The sequence below is a fragment of the Daucus carota genome, chromosome 3, assembly GCF_001625215.2.
Source record: "Daucus carota subsp. sativus chromosome 3, DH1 v3.0, whole genome shotgun sequence".
NCBI lineage: Eukaryota > Viridiplantae > Streptophyta > Magnoliopsida > Apiales > Apiaceae > Daucus > Daucus carota.
This window is the reverse complement of record NC_030383.2, coordinates 41,648,857-41,666,287: the sequence shown is the minus strand read 5'-3', so window position 1 is coordinate 41,666,287 and position 17,431 is coordinate 41,648,857. Positions and strand designations below refer to the sequence as shown.

The window sequence follows — 17,431 nt, the reverse complement described above, 5'->3', positions numbered from 1 at the left end:
CATAAAACTGAAATGTTTACGTATCATCTTTAAGTTCCAAAATAGGCTCCCATGTCCACGAATGTAAAATCAACCCATGTAATATGTTAAAATTCTGTCAAGTCACAATAGATAATATTTTTATCAGTTGGGAAATACTTTAACCATTGATTGATTTGCAGCACCATTGTTGAAGTTCGTCTGTGTTATCAGTTGATTGTTGCTAGCTTCTTTATCCGTTGACCATCCTTCACCTACACAGAATTACAAGACATAAAATATTTACAGTTTACCAACCTTTTAAGTGTATCCATTGATAGATAATTGAATTCATACACTAACATAATCAACTTTATCTATTAATAGATGAACTATGGTTGAAATGTTACAAAATTCTTATTCATTGATAAGCTTCCTATCAACGGATACATGGTAATTCATGTTATCCATTGATAATTACAAATAGTTAGGTGTTATGCCCAAAATTTGACTATGAGTATCTATGAAAGGGCGTAGCCCTCTAGAGGCTTGACCTCTATGAAAGCCCTCTAGAGGCTTGACCTCTATGAAATCCCTCTAGAGGCTTGACCTCTATGGAAGACAGGTCAGACGTGTTGTTGAAACGACTAATGGAACGAGGCAGCGGAGTTCAAGGCGCGCCCTCAGGGGTCGCGCCCACAGGTAGATATATTGTGTGAGAGGATGAGTAAGTCTCAGTGACGATCTTTTCGAGGGATACAAAGACCTACCTTTCCGAGGGATACAAAGACCTACCTTTCCGAGGGATACGAAGACCTACCCTTCCGAGGGACATGAAGACTAGTTTCCAGGCTCATTTGGTAGTTATCAGGCTCATCTGGTAGTTCCCGGGCTACATCCGGGAATAATCTATAATCTTCAATCCTGCTATCTGCCGAGTTAACCCTCGTGTGGGAGCTTGAGGTGATCATGATTCTTAAAGGCCCTCAGGGGTAACACGAAGGCCGATCATATGTCTGAATTATGTATTCTGGTGAGTTAGCCCTCATTGGGGGATTAAGACGATCGTGTAACTTGGCTCCCTAATGGTCTGACGTCTTAGTGAGAACCTTCACTAAGGGGAAGGACGCGTCCCTACACCTGAAGGAATTGGTCACGGCTCTACTAGACGTCTCCTCCATGCTACGAAACGTAGCGGTTAGTGTTATCTCTCGTAGTGGAGATAATGCCGTATCTGTGATGTACTTGGACTAGGAGTCTGAGGTAGTCAGCCTCAAGGCTTAATTTTAACTGGAGTAGGATTCTGAAGGCGTTGGACGTCTAAGAGATAAGTCACCACCTCAGGGTTGATCTTTATCCCCAAGAGGCCTAGTCCTGATCAAACTAGGAGTCATGGTTCAATAGAACTACGTACGGCTTGATCCCCTATATATATAGGGGTACGTATGCACATTGGGGGATCATGAGATGAGAGCACAAGGAGGCAACTCAAAACCCTAATCTCAGCCACCCCCTAAAACACACAACCACCACACTCTGGCAGCTAAAACCATTGTCACAGATCTTGATTCCGGCCATGAACCTCATCTTTGTTGATTACCAAATTCTTCCATCAACAAATTGGCGCTAGAAGGAGGGGCTATTCAAGATCTTCATCTTTGGAGGAAGAGATGTCACGCGACGGCGATTCGTACGTAGAGTCGAGCGTTTCGTAGGAAGATGATGGCCGGAAAACAAGCGAATATGAAAGCTTCATTCATATCTTCAGAAAATGATGAAATCTTCACCAAGAGTTTGGAGGAGGATGATCTTCAACGAAATTCTAAGAGGTAACCTAATTTGCGAGCAGGGTGTTCTGGACCGGGGAGTCAGCGAAGGATGCGATTTTCGAAGACCTGACACCTCCGAAGAGGGTACGCCTCCCCCCTTACAGGGTACTCCTCCAGGTGATGTGGTGTCCGACTACCACCGTGAGGAATGCATTCCCTGACACCTCCGAAGAAGGCGCGCCTCCCCCTGACAAGGCGCACCTCTAGGTAAGATTCTCACAACGCTTTCGCATGTTATTGCTAACAGGTTCGTTGTGGTTTGAGTCTTTACGAGAAAGAGATCGCCTCCTCGGAAGCCTCAAAGGTATTCTGAAGGGGCGCGCCCTCCCCAAAGCAAGTGATTCGAGGTTCGCGAGAGGCCCATGTTGAAGGCCTGACCACAGGTGATGATATGAAAGAGAAAGTTACGAAGGGCGAGCTATTCAGATGGAACCTAGCTTGAAAACTCGTAAAGGCGCGCGCCTTCCTCTGACCGGGCGTGCCTTCAGGCAAATACTAAACCCCCTCAGTGTTTGGTTCCCTAAGACTACTGCATGTATAAATTCACAGGTAATGTGGTGTTCGTTTACCTTTATGAGGAATGCACCTCTTCGCCGTGAGGGATAGTCGCGTCTTCCTCTAACAAAGCACGCCCTCATAGAGGGGTGCGCCATGTCCAACTAATATTCTATCAGAGAACGATTTGCGCGCCTCCCTCTGACAGGGCGCGCCCCTAGGTATGCTTGATGCATTGATTGCTAAATATGATTTTGTGTGAAGACAAACATACGCAGGGAAGGAGCTCAATAGTCTTGAAGAGGTCACGTCCCTCCCTAGGACGCGCCCTCTCGGGAGTATTCATCACTTGAGGTCGCGCCCCTTGAGAGTTATATGAGGGTTCCCTTGATAGGGCGTGCCCCCAAGATGAAAATGAAGGAAGATACTTGAAAGACATGCCTTCACCTAATAGGGCGCGCCCCGAGTTCCTAAGTCATGTGCAGGGATTAATATTTCCTGAGAGGGCGCGCCTCCCCCTAACAGGGCACGTCATGAGGTAACCCTGACCATCACTATTGTTGTTAAGGAAGTCATATATATATATATATATATATGATTGTGTACAGGTCAAGTCCAACATCCTAGAGGAGCTGTTTGTCTTGATTAGGACGCGCCCTCCGTTCTACAGGAACGTAGCATGATACCTGCAAGGTCTTTGATTATGATATATTCAATACATTTCAAAGGTCTACCTAATTATCCATGATACGCTCTGGATTTAATACTTGTACATCCATGATACGCTTTGGATCTTACATATCCATGATATGCTCTGGATAACATCCCCATTGAGCCATAAGCTCTGGGACCCGTGCGATGCACCAGAATTATTTAAACCACGATAAGATTTGTGACGCCCCATATGGGATGATGTATGGATTGGGGAGTAGTACTCAGGATTTTCTTACATAAGCAGGTGATTCACACATGAAAAAGTAAGGCTGCGCCATTCTCCTAACTACGAATAGGCTGCCCCCTCTGCTCATAATATTTATGGAAGTAAAGGAACATTGCAACAAGGCAGCGTCATTCTGTAAGCCGCGCCCTCCATTTACTATTCCTAGGCATCGTGGACACAGTAAGACTTGAAAATAGTCGTGCACCTTCATGTCATGAAAGCGCGCCCTTCTTTTGATAAAATTTATCGCGCGAATCTTATGATGGAATGTGTCCCTTAGAAAGAATAAGTAAGGCTGCGCCATTGTCAACGACAGATAGGCTGCGCCCCCTACTTGGTGTCTGCACATAGGTTGTTCATAACTTATGAACATATCATGCCGCCAGACTCATTCTTAGCCACCTGGGCAGTTATAGAAAAGTGCAATGCACATCGCAAGAGGAATAGTTGAAACCATCCACCAAAAGCAGCTGAAAGGCGCGCCAATTGGCTAAATAGTCGAAGGCACCCGTATTATATATTTGCAAGGCCTGTGCATAGCCTGCACCTTGAAATGTCGAGGAATGAAAAACGGCCCACGACGAGCCTCTATGCGTGGACGCGCCCTCAGAAGAATTGGTGTGACATGGTATAAAAATTCCCTTGATATCTTTAATATCAAGAGAATTTGGGGAGTACTTGTTATGCCCAAAATTTGACTATGAGTATCCATGAAAGGGCGTAGCCCTCTAGAGGCTTAACCTCTATGAAAGCCCTCTAGAGGCTTGACCTCTATGGAAGGGCGTAGCCCTCTAGAGGCTTGACCTCTATGAAAGCCCTCTAGAGGCTTGACCTCTATGAGAGGGCGCGGCCCTCGGAGGGCTTGACCTCTATGAAAGGGCGTAGCCCTCGGAGGGCTCGGCCTATGTGATAGGGCGCGGCCCTCGGAGGTCAGACGAGTTGTCGAAACGACTAATGGGACAAGGCAGCGGAGTTCAAGGCGCGCCCTCAGGGGTCGCGCCCACAGGTAAATATATTGTGTGAGAGGATGAGTGAGTTTCAGTGACGACCCCTACGAGGGATACGAAGACCTACCCTTCCGAGGGATACGAAGACCTACCCTTACGAGGGACATGAAGACTAGTTGCCAGGCTCATTTGGTAGTTATCAGGCTCATCTGGTAGTTCCCGGGCTACATCCGGGCATGATCTATAATCCTCAATCCTGCTATCTGCCGAGTTAACCCTCGTGTGGGGGCTTGAGGTGATCATGATTCTCGAAGGCCCTCAGGGGTAACACGAAGGCCGATCATATGTCTGAATTCTGTATTCTGGTGAGTTAGCCCTCATTGAGGGATTGAGACGATCGTGTAATTTGGCTCCCTAATGGTCTGACCTCTTAGTGAGAACCTTCACTAGGGGGGAAGGACGCGTCCTTACACCTGAAGGAATTGGTCACGGCTCTACTAGACGTCTCCTCCATGCTACGAAACGTAGCGGTTAGTGTTATCTCTCGTAGTGGAGATAATGTCGTATCCGTGATGTACTTGGACTAGGAGTCTGAGGTATTCAGCCTCAAGGCTTAATTTTAACTAGAGTAGGATTCTTAAGGCGTTGGACGTCTAAGAGATAAGTCACCACCTCAGGGTTGGTCTTATCCCCAAGAGGCCAAGTCCTGATCAAACTAGGAGTCTTGGTTCAATAAAACTACGTACGGCTTGATCCCCTATAAATATAGGGGTACGTAGGCACATTGGGGGATCATGAGTTGAGAGCTCAAGGAGGCAACTCAAAACCCTAATCTCAGCCACCCCCTAAAACACGCAACCACCACACTCCGGCAGCTAAACCACCATCACAGATCTTGATTCCGGCCATGAACCTCATCTTTGTTGATTACCAAATTCCTCCATCAACATTAGGCAAATTACAAAATGCACTAGTGTTATGTAATTATCAAAATCAAGATTCCTAAGAATATATGGAATCACTTTATACGAGGAGTGTAATAGTAATTAATAATTAATTTTCATTTTTATCTAATAAAATTAATTTTTCCTGCATAATTTTATTGTCTATGCATATGCAGGTACAAACATAAATATAAATAGTTGGAGACAATCGCTTGTCAAGGTCCAACTTCCACTCTCTCTCACACACACACATATCTAATTGCTCAAATATAAACCTTTAAAATTAAAACTAAATGTGAACCAAGAGAAACCATCCATATATGACATAACTCACCCTCTATATGACATGACCCACCCCCTGTACGACATCACCCGACCAATATACCCCAGGCTCACTAGAGCCTCACCAAAGCTTCAGACAGCCCCATATTTATTTATTGTTAAACACATGTAACATACTATTGTTATTCATAATGAAAGGTTAATTGTCTTTAATTAGAATCATATTCAAATTCAAATTTTAGATTAGATTATATAGTGTTCTTTGTTTTGGGGTGTTCTTCTTTGAGCAATGACCTATATATGTTTGTGTGTTGGTGGGTGTGTATTATGGATGTATGTATATATTCCCATCATTGCAAATTAGTCTCTAATATATATGCACACAAAAGTTTATAGCAACAAGAATTATAACTTCAGAAACTACAAAAAATAAACTACTTGGAAGTTGAAATTTTAAAGTGTTAACATGAAGCAAGTAGAAGATCAACTAATTAGAAGCATAATGAAAATGAAATTAGATAAAACATAATTAAATAGAAGACATATTTCCCTTAACATCCTTTAGAATAGTTAATGTGCTCAACAAAGTGGATATGCTCCACGTAATTGTGAAAGTAAATTTTGGATTCTAACCTATGTCCAAAATCGGAAAAGAAACGTATAATTATCGGATATATCCAATAATCATATTTCACAATGTCAAAAATCTAATATAGTAATGAGCATTACAAGAGTTAATATAGATATCTAATTATTTAGAAGCCAAGTAAACTCTTGTTGCAGTTTTGATGTGTTGATAGTAGTCGTCCATCTGGGAATTTTTCGTTGGATAATTGTAAATAGCCCCGTGGCCATGGAACAAAGGATTGTGTCAGACCTACCCTGATGTATTGTATTGTATTGACATTGATTTTTAAAATGTTGCAACACATAATTGATACAATGATATAAAATGTGAAAAACAAATAAGATGTGGAAGGGTCATCCACTTTCAATGCTCAAAAGTTTTATTTTTAGATGTTAATAAATAAGTAAATGGAATATACACTACTCCCATGACCAGCAATATTCCTAAAATATTACTTATTTAATGTTACATATCAATATACCAAATTAAAATAAACTATATTCCCGATGTTGGGTCACGCTCAAGAGAGAACCCATCCTTAAAATGGAACCTTAGAACTACTAAGATTATGCTGCGGAACCCTAAATTTAAATAGTTTTTCGGGATATAAATCTAAATATATGTTTTTTGCATTGTTGTGTGTGTTCAAAAATAATTTTAAAATATAATACAAAAACACGACACTTTTTGAATGTGCAATTCTGCTGCAGAACCCTTATTAATACTAGAAGTTTATAAGGAGTGTTAGGCTAAGAGTTCTAAGAGGAACATGACCCTCCCGATGTAATCTGGGTTCGAACTTAATTTATAATGTTACAAGTTTTTGTAAAATTTGCAAGGGGGTTTGATATAATGAAAAAGGGGTGCTACTAAGTCCGGATTGAGAAAGTAAAATAATCTCATGAGAGGCCAATTGTTTTCAATTTGGATTCTAAAGCTTCCAATGTTTAATCATTTTTCGTTTGTTGCTTAAGGGCTTATCTAGAACACAAATAATTTTTCTTTTTCGAGTTTAAAGAATTTCCCCTTTTTTCCTTCTAGTTGTTTCTTCCATTTGTTTCTTATATATATTTCATCTATATGGATAACTTTTGATTGAAATTTTTAATGAGTTGTTGTAGACGTCAAAAGCCACAATCGAAATAAAAGAATTCGGAGTAGATATATCTAAAGATGGTGGATCCAACCCGACCTTGTCCGTAAAGTTGCTTCTTTTACCCATTATTGCTCACTTCGGTGCTACAGAGGTTGTTTGTGGTCAATTAACTAGCTCAGGTGATGTGGGTAGCAATCATAGATACCGAACACATGATGTTCCTTTCCTTTGGGAAGAGTTTTTTTTCTCGTGTGAGTTAGGTCATGTAAGGTGAGTTTCTTTTCTTCATTATCAATTTATGAATGTAAGTATATAATTGTTACGTATTTAAAAGTGTATAGATTTAGTTATATGCTCATTTATTATGGTTACAGGGATGCAGGTGTAACTGTTAAGAATGTGGAAGTTAAGACTGGTGACATAATAGTAAATTTGAATGACAAGATGTTTCTTAAAAATAAGAGCTCATCTGACACTTCTTCTCATGCCGATGAAGCTAATATTGATTCCACTACTACCAAAATACCAAAGAAAAAGCAATCCCCAGATGTGGCTATCATGAAGATGACATCTTTGTTTCCCGAAAAGGTACATGGGTTGTCAAACCTGGCTTGGAATCAATTTTCGAGGAATAAATTTATGTGTTTGTTTCAAATCCTACTTCTGAATACATACATATATATACACTATCTTATGCTAGTTCTATTGTTGAATATTTAGGATCAAAAAAGAGAACATTTGGCAATATGACTAATGAAATTTTGTTTGTGATGTTTTCCAATAGGTTTCCTTCAATTTACCAAAATTGGATATTAAGTTTGAGCATGGAGGGTGTAATTTTATGGCAAAAAATAATATATCGGGTATTCAACTTAAAAGCACCAAATCTAGATATATTGAAGATGCGGGCGAGAGTACTCGCATTGATATTCAACTGGGTTTCAGGGAGATTCACGTATGTGTTAAATGGCAAGATCATAAGCTTTTCATGACTATACATTTGATGTTAAAAAATGACTTAAGAAGCTGATATCTATATATCATTTCAGGTTATTAGAGAGGATGATGTTTCAGTTGTGGAGATTCCAAAACTTGATATTATTTCTTCAATTAATGTTCCGCTACAGGTATGTCCTTGCAAGTTTAAGTGTGCATTTTTTAGCAGTTCTACTGAAATAATTATTATAAAGCCTTTTTATTCTTTTACAAGTGGCTTTTATATTATGAACAATTAACATGGATTACTTTACATAAGCATACAAGAACACTAATATCATTCAATGTATTATTTTATATTTTGAATGTAGATTCTTATGTACCTTATCGTATATATAGGACAACATTTCCAGTTGAATACATCTATATATTCAAATTAGCGTTTCAAAAAAAAAAACAGTCAAATTAAATTACACACACGACACGTCTTACAAATTATATACTTAATTAACCTTTTTTCTTAATACATATATCCAATAATGGTATAATATACAGTAAGAGGCTAGAGTGGTAGCTTTTATGTATGTTTAATAATTGGGCATGAGTATTCTATCATGTATGCGGTGACTATAATTCTTGTACAAGATTTGAATATGCTAGTAAATGTCTTAGTTGTCCTGGTCCAATAATTGTATTGCAATATATTGTTGCATTCTTCTCATCTATTTCCAAATACATAGTTAAGATATATATTAGTTTTGGACCTGGTCCAATAATTGTATTGCAATATATTGTTGCATTCTTCTCATCTATTTCCAAATACATAGTTAAGATATATATTAGTTTTGGAATAAAAATATAAATATTTTTTCATGTCTTTATTTGGTACAATCATCCCAGAAAAAAATTATAACTAAGTGGCCATTTGCCATCTATTCTGCTAGTTGTCACTCCGTCAACCATTTTTTGCCATCTGTACTGCCCAGCTATCACTCCGTCTATTATGATTCCGTTAGCTAAGTTAACATCAGTGATGTTTTTATACCGCCAAATCAGTTTAGTGAGTCAAATGAGATCCCGTGGAGATTAGTGATGAAGTTGATCTCTTTTGTTGACTTGAGTGATGAGTTTGATAATTAACTTTTTATAATATTCCATGATAAGCTTGATTTTACATTTTTGAATCTTATAAATTAAATATAACTTATTTATATTTTGGATTTTATTATATATATATATGAGTTAGATAATCTCGCTTTAACACCTCGAGGATGTTGATAACTCTACATGCTATTAGATATCCTAAATATATGAATTGGATATCGAAGTAGAATATTGTGCTAAAAAGACTAGATCTCATGATTAAATCTTTAATGCCAAGAGGCTTCCTAACGAGGGGATTTTAATAATTATTTGATCCAATATTTCATTCAAGGCCTCATATATCCCTAAGGTCTCGGGGCAGTTTATCTATCAAAACACACTAATGCTAAATCATAAATGTAAGATTTCTCAACATTTTCGCATGTGTTCACCATCAGTTTCTTTTATTTCGGCAATGCCATGCTATTAGTGAATGATCATAAGTTATGATTTTGATTTGTGTCCTTTTTTATTTACATTTTTTAGGATGCTTTGATTTCAGCCTACTTCGCCCATCAGAGTTGGAGTTGATGTCAATCTAGGAGATATACGATGCAATCTTGTTATGAGTAGATTAAAGCCATTGATGCAACTTAAGACATCAAAAAAGAAGAATACGGTTATCCGCGAGGAAACTTCTAAAACTCCTCCTATTGTTGAAAACTCACAGTCCAACCAATCGAAACCCATCATGTGGACTTGCACTTTATCTGGCCCAGAAATGACTATTGTGATTTATAATCTGAATGGTTTGCCAGTTTATCGTGTAAGTTGTCTACTCAATTCCTCAGCTATATGTCATATTATTGTGAATGCTTTCACTTAATTTAAACCTTGCTTGCTCTGACTTCAGTTGTTACATCCCATCCTTGTAAATATTTAAAATTACCTTTACTATTGCTGAATCTGTATAAATATTACTCCTTCCGTCCCTTTTTAGTTGTCACGTTTGATTTTGTGCCGGTCAAATTGACCAAAGTTTGACTGAAATTTGTTGATATTTTATCAATTGATAAAATAGAAAAAATATGTCACCGGAAATAATTTTTAATCTACTTTAAGATGTAATTTTCAGTTTTTAAAAATAATGAAAGGATAATTTATAATCTTTGGTCAAAAATTAGTCAATTTGACTAACAAAAATGTAAATGTGACAACTAAAAAGGGACGGAGGGAGTACATGATATCTTTGGTAGTCGACCTAATTACTTGCATTTAAAGTATAATACGAAAAAATATTAATGTAATAAGACTGCCTAGTCTTTCTTTTTTTGACATTAAGACTGTGTACTCTTTAAAACCTGATAGATGCTAATTCAATTATCTTCGCTTACTAGCTAAGCATTAGAAACAGATGAATCTAATTATTTGTAATGCACAAGAATGTGGTGCTAGAAATATAAACAAAGAGCTTCTCACCTGCGTTTCTCAAAGAGAGAGGAAAGAGATAGTTAAATCCTATAAAACTTGCATAATATGGAGACAACTGAACTATTAATATATCAGGAAAATTCGATAATATAGTCTATGATATTTTGATGACAATTCTGGTTTATTATATTTTCATTCTTACAGCCAAATAATGTAGGCGCTTTTAAGACAGACGATATTAAAATAAATATCACTACTGAACAAACCTCCCATTAAAGTCGGATATGATTGGACACACAAATCTTATGAAATATATTTCAGTATGATTCCCTAACTACTTTTTGTTTATTAAGTTGATTGAACCTTTTTTATTGGCTAGGTAATGAATTACTACTATTATTGAATTTTAACGAGCAGTTCAATAAATAGAAGTAAAAAGGTCAAGTTTTTTTAGACTTGAAATGGGCTTTCACAGTTAGACAACTATGTCAGCAGAGAAAAGGCCTAAACAAGTAGTCCCTGAAATTGTATGATTTGGACTTCATGGAGTGTAGTTGAGTTATCTATTATCTGCTATGACCACTTGTATTCATGTATATTCTTTGCTGTGCATGTAGATCATCAATGTTTGAATTTTTTAAGGGTAATCAATTATTCTTGCATCTGATTAAAAGAAATCTATATATAAATCTTTTAAGTAACTTCAGAACTTCCTGAAGAACACTTTGTTGTTTTTTCCTCAGATGTGCAATTTTGTTAGAATGTGTCCCGGTCGGGGAATTCTTAAGAGTCAAAATCTTAAGTTATATTACCTCAAGTCCTATTTTATTGATCCTCTCAACTTCTCATGGTCATTTGTTCTGAATCTTTAACAATTCTTGTGTCCTGGTGCTGGTTATTAATTTTGCCTAAAATCCTGTGCTTAATTCTTGTATGTCAAGTAAGCGGCTCATTTAAAACCTTAAAATATTAGAAGAAGACCCCAAAAGGATCTTATATTATTCAACACTCCCTCTCCAATCTCCATTGTACATGCTACTGAACCTGACAACAGCAAACCAGATCAGATAATGGACTCGAACCCAAGAACCTCTCTGCAGGGTGCTCTGAAGTCATGCTAAGTTACCAGCTTATCTAAAACCTTAAGGTATTAGAGGACCCGAACATGATATTATATTATTTAACACTGTATATTAAAAAGTTTATAAAGCAAGTTTTTCTTATTTACTTCTCTAGATATTAATACCATTGAGCGGTGTGGAGACTTTTAAGTTGTATATGTGTTAGTGTTATGATTTTATGTGCATTATTACATTTTCTATATGAAATTGATCAGTCTTCCTGTTCACTTCCATTAAACGATAGTAATTTTCACTTAGTTATAATTCTAAATCGCAGGGTTGCTGTCAGTCATCACATATCCTTGCAAACAACAAATCAAATACTGGCACTTGCGCTCACATGGAACTTGGTGAAATAAATTTGCACATGGCGGATGAATATCAGGAATTCTTGAAAGAAAGCCTAATTGGTGTGGAAACCAACAGAGGTTTATTAATGCATATTGCAAAGATAAGCCTTGAGTTGGGGGGAAAAAGTATGGACCAAGACGGCCCTAAGTCAATAATGGTTCTCTCTGTTGATCTTACTGGTATGGGTATTTACTTGACGCTTAAACGTATCGAGCCATTGATATCAATTCTGTTGTCGTTTAAGTCTTCGACGAAAAGCAAGCAGCCTTCTAGTAACAAGCCAGTTCAGAGTGGAGGGCATTCCAGCAAACCATCAGGGAAAGGGATCCGAATTATAAAATTTAACATGGATAGGTGTTTTGTTATATTCTGCAGTGATGTTAGCGTGGACAACACATTTGTTGCAGACCCAAAACGTGTCAACTACGGATCACAAGGGGGTATAGTAACCATTAGTGAATCAGCTGATGGCACAACGCGTACTGCAAAGATAATGTCAACAAGCTCAGATGAGGAGGACCTAACTGTGAATTACTCTGTATCTCTGGAGATTATTCGTTTCAGCCTTTCCGTGAATAAGGATAAGCAGTCTGTACAAATAGATCTTGAAAAAGCACAATCCCTGTACCAAGAACATATGAGAGGCAACTTGTTAGGCACAAAGGTGGCTTTGCTAGATATGCTAAATGTCAAGTTTGTACGGCGATCTGGTGGCCTTAAAGAGATCGATATTTGCTCCCTTTTCAGTGCAACAGATATAACAGTGAGGTGGGAGCCTGATATGCATATAGCTCTATTTGAACTTATGCTACGCATGAAGCTACTAGTACAAAATCAAACAATCCAGGAACATGATGACTCTGGGGTAGTGCAAGGCAGCGAGATTGAGCATAAGAAAGAAACCTCGACAGATGTACAATCTGATAAGCAGAAGAAGAAAAAAGAATCTGTGTTTGCTATTGACGTGCAAATGCTTAGTATATATGCAGAAGCTGGAGACGGTGTTGATTGCATGGTTCAGGTGCAGTCTATTTTTTCTGAGAATGCTAGCATAGGTGTACTTCTCGAAGGACTATTACTCAAGTTCAATGATGCTAGAATCTTTTCTAGTAGTAGAATGCAGGTTTCTCGTGTTCCAGTAGCTAAAACTGGTACACCTAAAAAACAATCCGAGGCATCTACTACATGGGATTGGGTAGTACAAGCCCTTGATGTCCATGTTTGCTTGCCCTTTAGGTTGGAGTTGCGTGCCATTGATGATGCGGTAGAGGAAATGTTGCGAGCTTTAAAACTCATAACTGCTGCTAAAACAAACATGCTATTTCCGAAAAAGAAGGAAAGTGTAAAGCCTAAAAAGCCTAGCTCGTCAAAATTTGGATGTGTAAGGCTTTGCATACGGAAGTTAAGCATTGACATCGAGGAAGAACCACTACAGGGTTGGCTTGATGAACACTATCATCTAATGAAGACTGAGGCCCGTGAATTAGCTGTAAGATTGAACTTTTTTGATGAAGTAATTTCCGGGGGAAGCCAATCTCCTGGTACAGATAACTCAAGTAATCCTATTTCTGATGAAAAGATGAATTTTAAAGGAGAGGATATTGATTTGCAAGATACTTCAGCTATTCTAAAAATGCGGCATGAGATATACAAGAATTCATTCAACTCCTATTATAAGGCATGTCAGAAGCTTGTAATATCAGAAGGATCAGGTGCCTGTAAAGTAGGATTTCAATCTGGATTTAAGCCCAGCACTTGTCGAACATCCCTTTTCTCCATTTCTGCTACTGACCTTGATGTAAGCTTGACAAAAATTCAAGGGGGGGAGACTGGGATGATAGAGCAGATACAGAAGCTTGATCCTGTCAGTCGAAAATATAATATACCATTCTCTCGAATGTATGGGTGTAATATTCTTTTGCGCACTGCGTCTCTTTCTGTTCAGATAAGAAATTATACCTATCCGCTTCTCAGTGCGACTTCTGGTAGATGTGAAGGTCGACTTGTACTGGCGCAGCAGGTTTGTTTGATAGTAGCCTTGATATCATGTTCTACATCCTTACCACAACAGTTAAATCTAATTATGCAGTGGATAATAAAGCCATGAATCTACTTGATCCCAGTCTGCTCCACATTTGTAGAGAAACAAAAACTTTGATCAAGTTAAAAGTAGAATATGTTACATGGAATCTAGTATTTTTCCTTTATAGCCTGTTTGGGAACGTGAATTTCATTTGAAATTCTGGATTTGATCAAATAACTTGGGAATTTGGATTTGGATATCATTTGAAATCCAGACATTCAAATATTAGTATAAATCTGAGAATCTGAGATGACAACTCAAATCCTGTCATTTGAAATCCATCATTTGAAATGAAATGCATGTTACCACACGCCCTCTTACATCATTGACAGGCATGGTCCGTCTTTATTGCAGGCAACATGCTTTCAGGCCCAAGTGACGCAAGATGTCTACGTTGGGAGATGGAGGAAGGTCTGCATGCTTCGTTCGGCTAGTGGGACAACTCCCCCAATGAAAACATATCTGGACTTGCCCTTACATTTTCAAAAAGGACAAGTTTCTTATGGTGTGGGTTACGAACCTTCTTTCACTGATTTAAGCTATGCGTTTACGGTTGCTCTTCGGAGGGCTAATCTAAGTGTAAGAAATCCTAATCCTCCTGTTCAACCACCAAAAAAGGAGAAAAGCTTACCATGGTGGGATGAGATGAGAAATTATGTTCACGGAAAAACGAGTTTGAGCTTCTCAGAAACAAGCTGGAATATTCTGGCTACAACTGATCCTTATGAAAAGAGCGAAAAGCTGCAACTTGTAACTGATCTAATGGAAATTCACCAAACCGATGGTCGAATAAATGTCTCTTCAAAGGGCTTTAAGGTTATGATGAGCAGCTTGGAGAGTTTGCTAAACAATAGGGGTTTAAAGCCTCCAACTGGAACTCCAACTTGCTTTTTAGAAGCTCCGGCCTTTAGCCTAGAAGTTACAATGGACTGGGACTGTGAATCTGGGGAACCCTTGAACCATTTTTTGTTTGCACTTCCCAATGAGGGGGTGGCTCGAGAATTTATTTATGACCCCTTTAGATCGATTTCTCTTTCGCTGAGGTGGAATTTGTCACTTCAACCGTGCTTACCATCTTCTCAGAATCAATCGAGATCCTCAACATTGGGAGAAAATAATTCTGTTGATGGAGCTGCTTCTGATTCACCAAATAAAGCTAAAAATGCTTCAGTTGATTCACCAACCATAACTGCTGGTTCACATGATTTTTCATGGTTATTAAAGTTCTGGAACTTAAACTACCTTCCTCCTCAAAAATTGCGTTATTTCTCTCGTTGGCCACGTTTCGGAGTTCCAAGAATTCCTAGATCAGGCAATCTGTCATTAGACAGGGTGATAACAGAATTTATGTTTCGCATTGATTCATCTCCAACCTGTCTGAGGCATTTGCCTTTAGATGAAGATGACCCAGCAAAAGGATTGACCTTTAAGATGTCAAAACTTAAATTTGAACTCTGCTTCGGTCGGGGTAGGCAAAAATTTACATTTGACTGCAAGCGAGATCTTCTTGAAATTGTTTACCTGGGCTTAGATCTTCAGACGCTTAAGGTTTATATAAATAGAGAAGACTGCCCAACTGTAGCTAAACTATTGAAACTGACAAGGAAAAGCTCACAGTCTGCTACTGTGGTGAAAGGAAGTTCAGAAAGACATCGCGATGATGGATTTTTCCTATCATCTGATAATTTTACAGTCAGAAAGCAATCCCAGAAAGCTGATCCTGAAAGGTTATTATCCTGGCAAGAAGCTGGCAAAAGAAATTCTGAGAAGACATCTGTCAGGTCTAAAAGTGAAAAAGGTAGCGAGAGTGATGAGCATACTCTGTCTGACCCGAGTGACGATGATGGGGACAATGTAGTAATAGCTGACAATTGTCAGCGCATTTTTGTTTATGGCCTTAAGCTCTTGTGGTCACTCGAAAATAGAGATGCTATTTGGTCCTGTTTCGGAGGAAATGCTAAAGCCTTTCAACCTCCAAAACCTTCTCCCTCTAGACAGTACGCCCAGAGGAAGTTAGTAGAGAATAAGGAAGAGACAAAAGCTGAAATGCCCGAACACAATGATTCAAACCCACCTTCTGATAGTCAAGATGGATCTTCAATTTCTCTAAAACCCGTGGAAGAGCCAACTGGATCACATGCTTCTTCATCAGAATCAGCTACAGCAGATAAAAAGCCATTGGACACAGTTGGTAAGTCTAAATGCTTTGTAGCAATTTCATGCCAGTGTTTATCATGTTAAAAACATGCATTTATAAGCTCAGATTCCATTAGAATTAATTTTTTCTTAGGATCAGAAAACTAATTTATATTCTACTGCAGAACGTCATATTTTTGTTTTATCATCAAATACATAACCTTTTTAAAACGTTTTTATAAGAATTATAGAATATCAAGTTGTTTTTTCTTAAAGCACTAAATTATGGTTATAATCTTTTTGTTTTTTCTTAAAGCACTATTTTATGGTTATATATTTGGTCGTTATATGCATAACATCAATTACCAACTGTTTCAGTTAAGGATCTGGTGTCGAAGAATGAAAGTCTTGATGACTCAGAGGAAGAGAGCCGTCACTTTATGGTGAATGTTGTTGAGCCACAATTCAATCTTCATTCAGAAGACGCCAATGTAAGTTTTCAAACCTCATATATTGAGCTGCAATGCATTCTTGAGTATTTGAAGTTAATAATTATATTATGCAGAGGTGATCTTTTTGTTGTGTCAGCCCCAATTATCAAATTATAGCCGCATGACTTGTCATCTGTGTGATACATGTGCAACAGTTTGAGAAATTTTGGCGATCTGCATAACTTTTACTTGCTCCTTAATACTGTTGTCATCCTCTTGTTGCAGGGTAGATTTCTCCTTGCTGCTGCTAGTGGTCGTGTTCTTGCTCGTTCATTTCATTCTGTCGTTCAACTTGGGAGTGAGATGATTGAGCAGGCAATAGAAAGCAACAATGTACAAAAAGTTGAATCTAAGCCTGAGATGACTTGGAATCGCATGGAGTTCTCTGTGATGCTGGAGCATGTTCAGGCTCATGTTGCTCCCACTGATGTTGATCCAGGGGCTGGTATTCAGTGGCTTCCGAAAATTCGAGGGAGTTCACCAAAAGTAAAGCGTACCGGGGCTTTGCTTGAGAGGGTTTTCATGCCTTGTGACATGTATTTCCGGTATACTAGGCATAAGGGAGGAACCTCACACATGAAGGCATATCTCTTAGTTTAACTGGTTATGTTATAAAAATATTATTACATGTATCTGCTAACTTCTGTAGTACTGACATGGCGCTTAGCACTTGGATTCAC

At 38.4% G+C, this 17,431-nt stretch overlaps 1 protein-coding gene across 1 annotated transcript; it reads left to right on the top strand.

The window, feature by feature from the left end:
- The first annotated feature begins 6,927 nt into the window (after positions 1-6,927).
- LOC135151179 (protein SABRE-like) lies at positions 6,928-17,370 on the top strand. The gene is made up of 9 exons (XM_064088866.1): positions 6,928-7,389; positions 7,494-7,707; positions 7,904-8,074; positions 8,169-8,246; positions 9,701-9,964; positions 11,968-14,061; positions 14,479-16,315; positions 16,639-16,751; positions 16,977-17,370. The coding sequence occupies exons 2-9, from the start codon at positions 7,564-7,566 to the stop codon at positions 17,349-17,351; spliced, it is 5,076 nt and encodes a 1,691-aa protein (XP_063944936.1). The 5' UTR covers positions 6,928-7,389; positions 7,494-7,563; the 3' UTR covers positions 17,352-17,370.
- The last annotated feature ends 61 nt before the right edge of the window (positions 17,371-17,431 follow it).

Bases quoted from the DNA above. Each gene is read 5' to 3' on its own strand.
- LOC135151179 (XM_064088866.1), top strand. From the start codon at position 7,564: ATGTTTCTTAAAAATAAGAGCTCATCTGACACTTCTTCTCATGCCGAT. The intron at 7,708-7,903 runs GTACATGGGTTG...GTTTTCCAATAG, and splicing joins CATCTTTGTTTCCCGAAAAG to GTTTCCTTCAATTTACCAAA. The intron at 16,316-16,638 runs GTAAGTCTAAAT...CAACTGTTTCAG, and splicing joins AAAGCCATTGGACACAGTTG to TTAAGGATCTGGTGTCGAAG.